Source organism: Glycine soja, chromosome 1 (genome assembly GCF_004193775.1).
Source record: "Glycine soja cultivar W05 chromosome 1, ASM419377v2, whole genome shotgun sequence".
In the NCBI taxonomy this organism is placed as follows: Eukaryota; Viridiplantae; Streptophyta; class Magnoliopsida; order Fabales; family Fabaceae; genus Glycine; species Glycine soja.
The window spans coordinates 47742730-47757702 of record NC_041002.1 but is presented as its reverse complement, the minus strand read 5'-3'; the positions used below and the strand labels follow the sequence as shown (position 1 = coordinate 47757702).

At 34.1% G+C, this 14973-nt stretch overlaps 1 protein-coding gene across 1 annotated transcript; it reads left to right on the top strand.

Moving 5' to 3' along the window:
- Positions 1 to 13835: 13835 nt before the first annotated feature.
- On the top strand, positions 13836 to 14395 carry LOC114389391 (protein CutA 1, chloroplastic-like; the record flags this gene model as incomplete). The annotated part of the gene is made up of 2 exons (XM_028350091.1): positions 13836 to 13930; positions 14172 to 14395. Coding segments are annotated over 2 exons (177 nt in total), but the record flags the coding sequence as incomplete, so codon positions are not given.
- Between the last annotated feature and the right edge of the window lie 578 nt (positions 14396 to 14973).

Here is a 14973-nt window from a genome sequence, read left to right as displayed (position 1 = left end):
TCATGCTCATCATGGCCTCCACCATTGTGGCCATTTTCTCTTTCATGGCCTCCATGTCGGCCTTCATCTGCTATTGCACCTCCTCTACTTCACCCATTACTCTAGTTCTAGCACAGGTTTGGTAAGGGCACCGTAAAACATGTTTTTTTCCTTTTGATAATAATGATTAAGTTCATTTTTTTCAAGGAAAGAATGTAATGAGCAATGCAACCAATGAACAACATGGATGCATGCGAATGATGCACAGTTGAAGTATTGCGAATTTTTACGCAGGATATGGGGTTGAATCAATTCAGATTTTCAACATGGTCCATGACATCCTTGTCAAGGTGAAACTGGAAGTAACAGGGACATCGACAATCCTAAATGTGTTTGGCAGTAGACGAAGCAACGATGTAACACGATCCATCTTTTGCCCCAATTTTTTGCAAGATGGTTACTTCCATACTTCAACTTGACTCGATGAACCTTTTCGTAAAAGCATGAGCTTGGTTCAACCCCATAACCCAGGGAATGGCAATTTTGATCGCCAATACTTCAACAACATTTCATAGGGATGAAAGACTCGGGAATACGCATGCTATGCATGGAAAATGTAATTATGAGATTGAGATGCCCGAAGAAACATCTTTTCTTAGTTAACCATGCATTAGGTACCATGTTCAATAATTTTGTTTTTAAGTGAAATGAGTTTATGATCCCAACATGGTTGGCTCATGGTACCGAACATATGCAACTAAGAATGCAGCGGGAATTTTCATGCTTCCCTTTTTTTTGTTTTTGTTTTGTAGAGGAAAATGCAAGGATCATGCATGAAAACAAAAGGTATGCAATTTGTAGAACAAAAAGTATGTAGAATGCATATGCATGATGATGCAATGACTCATGCAAAATGTGACGCTAGAATATGATAACGGACAAATGCAGGAACGATATGTTCATTATGATGCCTTGAAGAGATGGATGATATGAATGCATTTTTGGACACAAGAGCCCGGAAAATCATCTCTTTTTACTTGCGCATTCGGGGACGCAGTTCCCCATGTGTGTAGTTAAGAAGGTGATATCGACCTTCCGACTTCCCATGACAAAAGACGAGACCAACATACAACGCGTGCGTGACGACATGATGCAGACGCGAAAAAGCATAACATGGGGATGTACACAACATGGCAATATCCACAAATAATCATACAGCAAAGGCATACATGACATTTAGGTTATATGCATGACAGTGTTTAAAAGGCACACAGCGTGTTCGTTTCGTGCCCCTTATTTTAGGGACCTATAGGATAATATCTAGGGGTCTCTAATAACTACTCCCAACGATCCATATCTCACATGACTGTTTTCTAGAGGTATCATCACTCAAGATAATAATATTGGAACGATATGGAATACCAGCGACAACACATTATAAAGAGAGAAAGCTCTAGACGAGGTTTCACTATTATCAATCAAGTCGGAGACCTAGCATGACCATAGATCCACCTCCACTCCTTAGATTTCCATGAACTCGGGTATAGGGCCCCTTTTTTACTCAAACCCGTGTGTGCTTAGAATGCAGTGTAAAAATGTGGAAAAGACAACATTTATTATTTTTACACAGTTCAAGAAAAAATGCACACACAAAAGTTTCACAATTCCACACTTTCCTAAAATAGGCCTAACTCACAAAAATAGTCCCCAGTGGAGTCGCCAACTGTCCCAACCTACCCTTTTACAGGCGAGCAAGGCGAGGCTCACGGGAGCGTCTTCCAAAGGAGAAAAATGCGCGGAGTCCCCACCAACGTTTATTTGTGGAAAACGTCGAAAAAATCGAAGGAAACCGATCATGAAGAATATTCCAGATTCGGGAGTTGTATTTACGTTTGAGGAAGGTATTAGCACCTCTCACGTTTGACCCAAAGGACAACAGCCTTAGATTAGAATTGTGTAAAATTATGTATCTAAACTTTTATTTCTTTTTTATTTTTGAGGTCGACAAAAGCGGGGCTCTTGCTCCCACGTACCCTTCATCGAAAAGGAAATCAGACCTATGTAGTTCTTTCTAGAGGGCAAATCAAGCGATTCTTTTTACTTGGAAGGAGGTCCTTTTAAGGCGTTGGACCTTAAAATGACCCATTTTTACTTGGTGAGAAAAACTGAGGTATCGAACCTTAAAATCCTTTTTATTGATTTTTTTGCGGACGAGCTTGACTTTGCGAGTTGTTTTTAGCCTTAGTTTCACTTTAGTTATTACTCAATTCAATTATGAAAGAGAAATCCCAAAGAGAAACGTCCGATTTATTTTTTTGGTTTATTTTACTAAAAGATATTTTTTTGATTATTATATTATTATTTTACCTCTTTTTGGTTTCCAACGTAGTTATGGCATGACCGAATGGTCAGATTTCATTTTAACAGAGATTAACGGATATTACAAATCAAATGATCGATATAAATTTATTTTATTTTTTGATTAGGCGAGAAAATGACTTAAGTAAATGACTAAAGCACGTCAAAAGGGGGTACGGAAAGTAAATGAAACGAGAATAAAAGTACGCGAAACAAATGGGGACCACCAAGGGTACATAGAATGAATTGAAAAGTTTGATTTCGGGAACTTACCGGTTGAAGACCGAAGAACGAACGGCGAACGACGAAGAACGGTTCAAAATCTTCACGAAATCACCCACGGAAACGTTACGAAAGCGCCTCGGCTTGGATTTTCTTCACAGAAACAATTTTCCTCACTAATTTTAAGTGATTACGAAGTACTAGAAGGGCTGAACCCCCTTCTCCTTCACTCCTCCCTCTATTTATAGGAAAATAGGGGAGGAGCTTGCCACCCAGCTCGCCCAAGCGAGCCAGGTTGTTTCCTCCAGAAGCAACCGCCTTCTGGAGGAACATTCTGGAAGGCCCAAGTGGGCCTGGTTGCTATTTGCACCCCTTTTTTACTAAATACACCCCCTTTGCTTTTTTGGTGATTCTTTTTCCGTAACATTACGAAACTTTACGAATTTCGTAACGATACTTGTTTTCTTTCCATAAGGTTACGAAACCTTACCGGTCATGTAATTACTCCTTTTTTAGCTTTCAGGATGTTACGGAAACTCACGGATTGCCTAACAATACTTCCTTTTGATTTCCGGCATGTTACGGAAATTCACGGATTGCGTAACAATGCTTCCTTTTGATTTCCGGCATGTCTCGGAACTTCACATATTGTGCAACAAAGGGTGCTAAGTACCTCGAAGCGGTCAAACAAAGGTTGCATGTCATTAAACAATGGTCCCCGGACGAAATTAGGGTATGAAAAATTGTTATTGCATTAATTGTCTTTGTAATACTCTTGAATATAAGTAAGTCCATTCTGCTAGGTGAAAAGTACATTTAAGCAAATTCAGAAAATATTTCACAAAGAGAATAACTTATTGTAGTAAAGGTGAGAATGCTGATGTGGATGAGTGAACATACTATACAAATGGATGCATTAGACAAGATAATATTAGGAGTGAAATGTGAATGCATTAGAGAGAAAGTTTGTATAGAACCTATTGTAGAAAAAATAGTTGGATCTAGAGGTAGGTGGTTTGGACTTGTGTAGAGAAGACCTATAGAAGCTTAGTACTGAGAGATTGAAGGTATCCTTACCACTTGAGGGTGAGACTGGGATCAACTGTAGGCAAGAGGTTTAAGAATGATATAGAGGTGGTTTGTCACTTTGTCTACTTATATGATTCACAATGAACACTATAGCATCATTTGATTCATGAAGCCAATCCACCTTGTGTCGAAAAGCTTGGTTGTTGTAGCATTACGCCTATTTATTTGAAATACTAACTAGAGGAAGTTGGGAAAAAATGATCTCTTAATTAATAAGTGTATCTCAATTTTCTTCATCTTACATGCACAGTTGTTTATGGCACTTCCATTCGCAGTTGTTGTGTGTGACATTTCTTCTAGTTCTTTTCGAGTGCTATTGACCAATCTACAACAGATTGATTTTGACATGCTTTTTATTTTATTAGAGTACTAAATATCTACAACAGACTAACAATGTGTTTGGGCTGGAGTTTTAAATGCATGTATCACATAATTTTTATGTCACAATGTTATGTTGATGTAGAAGCTAAAAATCGTCGCATCTAAAAATACATGTCAATTTGGCTTTAGAATCGTTTCCAAACACACACTAATAGTTCGGATTCTATAAATCTTATTTGTTGATGATTTGAATTTTCATTTATGATGGCGTTTTCTTTCTTTTCAACAAACTATAAATGTAAATGTGATTTTATAGTATTTATATTACAAATCCGTAGTTACTACACTGCCAGGATATTTGAAATTCAATGTGACTTTCAATATGTTGGAAATAAGGTGTTTTGTTAGATGAATTGATATGGATTTTTCTTTTCATGCTTAATCTTGGATTCTAATTTTAACTTTGTTGCTTCAAAGGGAGCTGCATTTATAAAAATGAAAGCAATTTTGTATTTTTGTTTAATTGTTTATTGTGTACTATTATCATCCTATTTTTCAAATAGAGGAACAAAAGAATTGAGTTGCTTAATCTGTAAGTTTCTTTAAACCAAAGAACATGTGGATTTCTCATCTTTCTGCGGTTCCTATTTATTTTGTTCTTGATAATGAGTTCAGCAATACGTGTGTTTTTTTACAAAATAAAAAATAGAAAATAAAATAAAAAGGAAACAGAGAAAGAAGTGCATAATTGTGGATGGTGGAGAACCAATGTTATATTTATTCATGTGTTGGTTTGCTTCTGGCCATGAAATAAGGTGTTTTGTTAGACTGAATTATATGGATTTTTCTCTTCATGCTTAATCTTGGATTCTAATTTTAACTGAGTTGCTTCAAATACACTGAATTTCAAATAAAGGAACAAAAAAATTGAGTTGCCTACGTTTATGGTCATCATTACTGCTCAATGGATTCTGTGACTAACAATGTAATTTCTTCATGATAATATTTTTGTGCACAAAGATACACAGGTTTATATAATTCATTTCTTTTCATTTCTCAAAATAATTGTGATTAATACATTGTCCTGTTCCCTTCTATTTATTTATTTGTGGTGGGGAGTTGGACGGGTTGCTAATTTACCCATTTCTAAAATTTGATATCTTCCATGCTTAAAAATTAAAATTATTAAATGGGTAGTGTTGCTGGAGGATGACATAGATTGCTTACTTGTTTGACATAAACTTGAAAAGCTACTATTGAGGAGGAGCAAAATAATGCCAGATCAATGAATCCTATTTAATTCTAGTTCTCAACTTGTGAAGAGGTTATGAAGTCATCTAAAAGGTTTCTTTTAATTCTCTTCATACTCTCTCTCCCTGTCTCCCCCCTTTTGTTTTAAAGAATAGACTATAAAATGTATGGTTTTCTAATAACTAGGACACAGTAGCAGGTGTGATGAGACTATTTTGGCAGATTGTTTGTATTGTGGTGTTGGTTAAAACTTTGAATCATGTGCCAATGTCAAACAAATAAAAAATACCTGACGTGTGATTGACCTATATGTGTAATATCTGACATTTGATTGGGCAAAATATATAAAAAATGAAGGCTTAGGAAAGTAAGAAACGTGTGTCACACTCTGCCTCCTTATATACAAACCTTATTGGAATCTCTTCTTTCTAGCGGACTGGTAGCAATTTTTGGTCTGAAAGCATTTGGATTGCGTTCCAATGTTATTCCAACTGCCTCCAATCTGGCAGGCTCATTATCCACATTATTATGGCAATTTACACAGTTGCAGCCATGACAATGGATCCCAGCTGCAAAACACTCACAGTACCTAGCATTTGCGAAATTAGGTTTTGCCAATTAGAGAGACAGAGAGCCAGAAGAAAACATGCAGGATGTTTACATATAGCATGGTTATGTAATAAAGTATTCTTGATAAAAGTTTTCATATAGAGAAGCTAAAGTACTTACGTTTTGAGGCATCTACAATTTTTGCAGTTAGATTGTTTCTGTTTCTTTGGAGTGATGTCCTTCAATTCCACATTACATTGAGGTTGCGATCTGGCTTTCTAAAAGAAAACAAATGAATCCTCAAACAACAAATTTAAATTAGTACAAAAGTTGTTACTGTGAGGCAAATTTTAATAGTGAGTAAAGAGATGTAACATTATCTCCAATCCCTTTATATGGGCTGGTGAAATATTTGAAGTTTTATTTTTCTTTTAAATAAATTTAGCTCTTTTGAGTCGTTTCCAAGTATAGCAGCAAATAATGATTGCCACCAACTAGTCGTTAAGACTTCTATAATTGGATTGGAACTCCACCAACTGGAATTCTGAAGTTCCTCTTCCAATGGTATTAACTGGAAAAAGGTTAATTTTTCTTTTGACCATATTAGCTCCCCTAGCATCCCTCTTGGTTAATAACAAAGAAAACTGCTAGATAGTAGGACACATAGTTCAACAAAATCTGTACTTCATCTTTTGCCACTTCAACACCTGCTTTTAAAATGATAGTAGTACTTTGATCGTTGCATTGATTATCTGATTATTTAATAAATATAATGTACATTTTGGTGTGTCACAAATTTTGTTGATTTGGTCCCTTAAAATGATCATTATAAAGTTCCGTATGAAAGTTTAAAGTTGCTAACAATTTGATCCTTTCTACTTGTGAAATTCTAGTAACTTCATCATTCAAGTTTGAAAGTTGCAATTCTAAAGTTATGGTTTCTTTGGTTAGTACATATCAGGGGTTTAACTTATAAATTAATTTTTTTACAAACTGTTGAGATCTCTTCTCTTAACTTATTGATCTGTAAGAAGCAATTGTTAATTGTGAGATAGAAGGAGCAGCAACTACAGACAGCAGATGACCAAGTATATCGGACACCTACACTAAACAACAACCAGGTTAACACTCTGACTAAACAAAAGAATTGGTTTATTTTTTTGTCCAAAATTGTTGATAAATATATATATGCTTAAATATATTTTTGTTATGCATACTATATTTAATCTTGTTTTTACCATCTAAGAATCGCTCTGTGAATGAATGCAAATCTGACAAACCCTATCAGAAATTTGCCTTGCTTTTGTTCAATCTTTAAACACATGTCTAGCTCTAAGTAGAAGCTGAGTTTCATTTCCTTCCTTATCCTCCCATAAGTTGGTGTTCCTTGTATTAGGATATGCGTAACAGTATTACTGTGAGGGAAAAATTGTCTACACTGTTTAGCAAGACAACAAAATCACAAACTTATGTCCTATTGAAATGAAATTAAGGGAAAGTAGTACAAATTTATCATCAACAAATTTGAAGACAAGGTTAATAAAATGCCCACATGATTCATATTTTGTTTCTTATCATCAACATTTATAATTCACAAGCTTGGATTTGTAACCTCAAACATTTATATCTGACTGCGCTTTTGGCATAGGAGCTAGCCGCGTTAGGTGAAAGTCATGAGACTATGAGAGAATAGTGGACTGGTCAAGACTCAAGCGTCAAAGTATATCTCAAGCATTAGCGTTACTTAAAAAAAATGGAAATTAATACCAATTAATATTTAAAAGCTAATTTTTTAGTTAAAATTGATAAAATAATTAACCGAAGTTAAACCCTATACAAAAATTTAATCGTAAAGCTTAATGTTGTATGTCATACCCCTAATACTTTGCTTTTTACAGTCAATTTCATGAATTGAAAAATTATTTTGTGGAATGCACCAAATTGATAAAATATCCACCAAATGCATATAGTGTTTTTAGGATTTTTTTTATTTATATTTATTACATTTAGGAAAGAAAATACAATATGCTCCTCGTCAAGGACTTACTTACAACCTAGATTATTTAAAGATCAATCTGATTTGACTTAACCTATTCAGTAAATAATTCAGATATTATTAAAAAATTATTTATAGTAAAGTAGGCTAAACTATGGGCTTTTAGAAAAGTCCAAAGGGCTTAATAGACTAGCTTATTTAGAAATAATATAATTTATAATTGAAATATTAATAATTAATATATAATAGGCTTAATTATATTGAGTCTATGGTAAATTAATAAATTTTATTGAGTCACTAATATTTTTTTTGAGTCCTTAATAAAATAAATTTTTTTAGTTCTTGTTATTTTGTCTTAATTCTTTAAATATATATATTTTTATAATGTTTTGTTCATTTGTATGAGCTCCTTTGATAAATATTTAATATGGATTAATAACAAATCATCTTCATATTTTAGGGACAAAATTAAAAATATTAGAAGGATTAAAACAAAATAAAAAAATCAAAAATAACTTTTTATTTTATTAGAAACTTAACATAAAATAAAAAATATATTTGGAAACTAAAATAAAATTTATGATTTCATTAGAGAAGGTACTTCAACTATTACTTTTGGTTCATCCTACATTTTCCAGCAAAGTAAAAGAATAATGATATAGAGAAAAGGATCAGAACTAAAATGAAATGAAAAGTAAACAATTGTGAGAGAATGCCCAGATTTGAAACCTTTGATAAGATTTTATGCATGTGGTTGCACACATGGTTAGCATAACTTTAGTTTACCTCTTCACTCAGTTGATCACACTATAACCAATGAGATTTATGATGACTGCATGATTTTCATCCCTGATGCGTAAATTAGGTTATAGATTGATACACTTTCTCACTAGGCATTTGTACTCTGTAAAGGTGTGTTTGAAAATGGCCAACTGTATATACCAAATATAATCTTTTTACTAGAGGGGATTGTGATCTTCCTTTCCCTGAGCTCACTGTCTTTTCTTCAGTTAGTAGAGACATTTTTGGCATGGAGTCCTTGTCTATAAATGCTGAGGGAAACCTTGACCTTCTTTGCTTACCAGAAAAGCAACTTCTAGAATGGAAGTAGAATTTCAAATGAAATTAGACAAAATATATATGAATTATGCATTAGTATGGCTCAATTTTGAAATCTATATTTACACATATTTCTTATAAGTAGGTATATCCTTTATTAAAAACCTCAAAGTTTGTATCATCCATCAGTCTTTGACCACTTTCATGCTTCATGTTGCCACTGGTACCATAATGATGTAATTACCATATTTTGGTAATTCCCAGCCTTACATTTGTCCAATTCAGCCAAATCCACAGCATCAAGACAACCTCTAACAATGGAGTTGGAAACTAACTCCCTTCCTCTAACATGAATAGTCAAAACACTGCGATACAAAAGTGAGAAGTTAGTTGTCTATCCATCTATCGCGACTAGGGTGCCATCTATATTTGTGAAGTTGACACTTTACCTATGAGAATGGGTGCTTCTCTCATTTAGACCTATAGCACCTACAACACGATTCTTCTGACCAATCCTCCAAACTTGCAGTAAACATTAATTAGTGTGTTGCATGTGATATTGTGAGCTTCAATTTTCCTTTCACTCATCTCATTCAAGACTTTGTTTGCATCCCTTATCCTGCCATCTTGGGACAGCTTGCACAAAATTGAATTAAATGTAACAACTCCAGGGTACAATTAATCCCTTAGCCTCCATCATTTCTTTCATTTTCAGAGCTTTTTCCTGTTCATTTGTACAATAACCATCAATCAAAGTAACAACATCCATTTTGAAGATAGCATATTCAATATAATTTTGAACATGCGCACAAGGGGTTTTTTCTCTTCCTTTTTAACTAATTATTATTCGGTTTTTTGCTCCTACCATGCAATTGCAGTAGGGGATTTGTTGTATTCCTCCAATTCTTTCTTGTATGCATCCATTGCTTTTGATGCTTGGCCATTCTAGAATTGTCTATCTTCCTCGCTCAGTTCCTTATAGCCGAATTGCATCACATACACATTGATGTTTGCCAATTCAGTTACCAATGTATGCTTTTATTTATATTTTCATCTGTTGCTGATGTGTGTGTACCATTTGTTGTGCTTCACAGTTGTATACACATTGTTGTGCTTTTCGTGCCTGCAATTTACAACTTCTGTATTGGACAAGTCACTCTTTGTTGGTTAACCCACCACAAAAGTGCTAGTATTTGAAGCTGCCATTAGCGCAACTATCTTTCTAGGTATGTAACTTAATAGGAATTTTATTTGGATTGTAAGTTTGTTGTTCAATAAATTACTATTATTGTCCATAAAAAATATGTTCATTGTGAGTGAACCCTAGTTTTTCGTTTCAAATTCCATACCATGATTAATACGGATAGTTTGCATTAGTTGTGGTATGGATTCTTGAATTGTCCATTCGGACAGTTTGGGAACTATCTTTTTTTACTTCATTCATAGTTATAGGTTAAGTATGTTGTGGTATATTTGATGTGATTTTGGTTTATTGCATATTGCTTTGCTCTCCGGGTGCATATTTGATTATGGTCAATTTATGTGACCGCTTTCATTTTGTGTACTTGGAGACCAATGTGAAATGCTGCCGAAATTTCATCAAATTTTCCATAGCATACTTAACTTGTACATATGAATGAAACAAAAAAAGGTTGAGCCTAAATGGGATATGACCTAACCTTGATTTGAAAAAAGTGAGAATATCATGCATACAACATAACACAAATGCTCTGATAGAACAACAAACATGAATCGAAGTTGGATTCAAGCACCATGCATAACTGACGAGTATCAACAAGGGGTTGAAGATTTCATCAAGTTTGCGCAACAACATGCACCAGTGTTGGGTGGAAATTATTTTTGTCCATGTGTGAACTGTGTCAATGGAAGGCACCATTCATTAGAAGTTATTAGATCACATCTAATTTGTGATGGCTTTAGTCGGAGTTATACAAATTGGATATGGCACAGTGAACAACCAGAAATGTCAACAATCGCCGACACTCAATCGGTACATGTACAAATTGAAGATCGAATGGAAGACATGATACCAGATCTTGGGCAAGAGTCTTTTTTGCAAGCTCAAGCACCATATTATGAACAATTAGAAACAAATTCCAAGCCCCCATTGTACTTGGGGTGCACAACCTTCACTCGATTATCTGCGGTTCTAGCTTTGGTCAACTTGAAGGCTAGATTTGGGTGGAGTGATAAAAGTATGACTGAGTTGGTTGTGTTATTGAAGAGTATGCTTCCTAGTGATAACAAGTTACCCAAAAGTCACTACGATGCAAAGAAGATATTATGTCCGGTGGGTATGGAGTACCAGAAAATTCACACTTGTCCTAATGATTGTGTGTTGTATAGAAAAGAGTATGCCGAATTGCAGAATTGCCCAACATGTGGGGTATCACGATACAAACTGAATGACGGGGTACAGAAAAGAGTGTTGGATCAAGTAGCCTCAGAATAATTAAGAAGGGGGGGGTTGAATTAATTATGAATGTGTCTTGACTAATTAAAATGTGGCAAGAGACATAGAAGAAAGATCTTTACTTTCAGAAATGGCAGTTACCTTGGGCTACCATTCCCTACTTAAGCATCTCAAATTTTATTAATTAAATCTTCATTAGGAAAGGTTTTTCCTAAGGAGGCAAGGTGATTAACTATGTGTGTGAATCTTTTTTGCATGCTTTGGATGTTCTCATTTGTGTTCATCCTAAAGAGTTCATATTCATGGGCCAGTGTATTAATCCTAGATCTCTTAACATCAGTTGTGCCTTTATGTGTGAGTTGAAGTGTGTCCCACATCTCTTTAGCACTTGTGCAGTTTAAGATTCTAAAATATTCATCTATTCCTAGGGCAGAAGTAATAATGTTTTTGGCTTTAAGATTATATTGAACTCTTCTTCTATCTTCTTCATACCATTTACCTCTAGGATTTTCTATTGTTGTGCCTGTTGATGTGCTTCCATCTATTAAGGAGGGAACATAAGGTCCTATTTCTATGGCTTCCCAAATGTTGTAGTCTATGGCTTCAATAAAGATTTGCATTCGGGTTTTCCAGTAGTGGTAACCCTCACCATTAAAGATAGGTGGCCTATGGATGGAGTTTCCTTCGGGAAACATAAAATTTGAGGAGGCCATGAATCTTATGCTGTGAAAATTTTCTCAACATACCTGCTTTGATACCACTTGTTGGATCAAGTGGCTTCGGAATAATTAAGAAGGGGGGTTGATTAATTATGAATGTGTCTTGACTAATTAAAAAATTATCCTTCTTAATGTTACTAGAATCAATTAGGCTTTACTATTAAGTTATGAGAAAGTAAAAACAGAAACAATAACTTAGACAAAATTAAAGCGGAAATAAAAAGTACACAGCGGAAAAGTAAAGATAGTAGGCAAGAAGAAAGCAAACACAAGATTTATACTGGTTCGGCCATAACCCGTGCCTATATCCAGTCCCCAAGCAACCCATGGTTCTTGAGATTTTTAATAACCTTGTAAAATCCTTTACAAGCAAAGATCCACAAGGGATGTACCCTCCCTTTGAATTTAATGTTTGGGCAAAGAATTCTCAAATGGTTAGTTCTTCGAATTCTTTGTTTGGAGAATCAAAAGAATTCTTAGACGGTTAGTTCTTTGAATTCTTTTGGCAAGAGGGAGAAGGAAAGAATCAAAAGAATTCTCAGACGGTTAGTTCTTTGAATTCTTTTGGCAAGAGGGAGAAGGAATGAAGAAGAAGAATAGCACAAGTTTTTTGGCCAATGAATTTTTCTTGAATAAAGAAATTATTGAACAAAAAACTCTTAGAAGAATGTTTTGTATGAATGAAAGAAATCTCTCTTTGAATGAAAGGAATCTGTAACTTCTCTCTTTGAAATTCGTGCCATGGTCATATATTTATATTCATTTGATGGCTCTTGAAAAAACAAGTTAAAAGTTGTGACTCTCGGCAATTTCTTCAAAATTAATCACTTTAAAAGTTTTGACTCTCTTGAAAACTAGTCACTTTAAAAGTTGTGACTTTTTGAAAACTAGTCACTTTAAAAGTTGTGACTCTTTAAAAAATCTTCATAAACTAGTCACTTTAAGAATTGTGACTTTTGGTAATTTAATTTTCGAAATAAGTCACTGGTAATCGATTACCATTATAGTGTAATTGATTACACATCAACAGATGTGACTCTTCATGTTTAAATTTAAAAATCAAAATGTTTAGAAACACTGGTAATCGATTACATATATTGTGTAATCGATTACACAAGTTTGAAAATGTTTTATCACAAGTTGTGACTCTTGAAATTTGAAATCCAACATTTAGAAACATTGGTAATCGATTACTGCTTTGTAAATTAGTTTGAAAATAATGTTGGCTACTGGTAATCAATTACTGTCTTTTGGTAATCGATTACCAGAGAGTAAAACTCTTGGTAAAAGATTTTTCTTTGAAAAAATCTCTTAAACAAAATTGTGCTATTCAATCTTTTCTTTTGAAAAAATCTTTTTATACTTATCTTGATGTTTTTCTTGAAGTTCTTGTATATCTTGAGTCTTCTCTTGAATCTTCACTTTAAACTTGAATCTTGATTTAACGATTCTTTGATTCTTGATACTTTCTTGACTCTTGATTCTTGACTTGAGTCTTTGATATCATCATTATAAACTTGGAAAGCATTGCTTCCACAAAGAGTATGCCGAATTGTTGTTCAAGTGTGAGTTGACAAAACTTGTTTTTTAATAAGTCACTTAATGAAGAGTGTCCAACATGTGTTGAATACGTGTTAGAGTCGAAACATGTTTGATACTGCAGCACTTCAAATGAGAGACAATGAGAGAGGTGTCTCTGCTTCATAGATATCTAATTAACAGATCCAAATTGCTAGTGTTTAATAATGTTTTCATAATAACATTAAAAGTTCTTATTCTATCATGCATTAAGGCTCATGTTTTATTTGAAAGTATTTTTATAGCCTGATTTTGCCAGCTTTGTGTTGCAAATTGACAAATCCAAACTGATTATGAGGAACTTCTTATTATCAAGACTAGGCAATCCCTTCTGGAGGCATTGACAGAGCATGTCAAAACTAATCATGAATACAAGTAAGGCCAATACATCTAGTAAATAGCCTGGCAATAAAATTTATCTTTGCTTCATAGAATGTGAAGTTTGAGTTGTAATTTACTATTTGATCCTAAAAGAAAGCTTGGTGGAAGGAATTCTTAAATCATATATTTGCTAAGATTCAAGAACTTAGGCATTAAATCCATGTAAATGAACTAAAATGTAATTATGGAAAACTATAATGCATTCACATGCTTCTTACCTCTTGTCTTTTTTCAGTGTGCCAAAGGTGATCTCCTTACCCATCACTGGAGGCAATCTTAAATATTTAGAGTGGATTAAAGAGAGCACAAGGGACTGACTATCAAGTTTATAGCCTGAGGTGTGGTTTCCAGAGTTCTTCTGCTCGTGTGTTAAATAAAGTCAGTTTGTCATCTATGTAACTAGGCAATGATAATATTATGTAGAGGATGATGATCGGTCTTGTATTACTGCTAATGGCTCTGTTTGTGCCTAAATTTTTTCTCGTTTTTTGCAGTCTTCAAAACTGTAAGGACATGCTTGTTACATGCCAAGTATGTTTTTTCCCTTCAACAAATAATGTTGTTTGCTTTGGGTTGAAAATCTTGAACTACTGTTATTAAGGGAAGCGTACTTTAGTTATAATTTTTCTGTTAACTTTGTCAGTATACATCCAGAAACAATGGTTATGATTGATGTGGGATAGAAGAATGCCCATATACAAGTTACACATTAGAGATAATTCACATAGCAGACTTTAAGTTGTTGGACTTGAGTAAGATTACTAGCTTGGCCCAAAGTTTTGCATATAGGTTGATTTGTACCTTTTTATTAATTTCCTAAAAACGTTTCCTGGATCATTGTATATTCCAGAATGAAGTTGAGGCTGCAAAATCTGAGATTTAGAAGTGGCATTCTTCATTTCAAAATTAATGTTGCTGTTGTTGGTGTTATTATTATTTTGCTGAACAAAATCAATATAAATGTTACTAATTTATAATCCTGCCATGATTTGAATGTGCTCTTTGAAAGAAATACATGACTTATTATGTGTATAGCA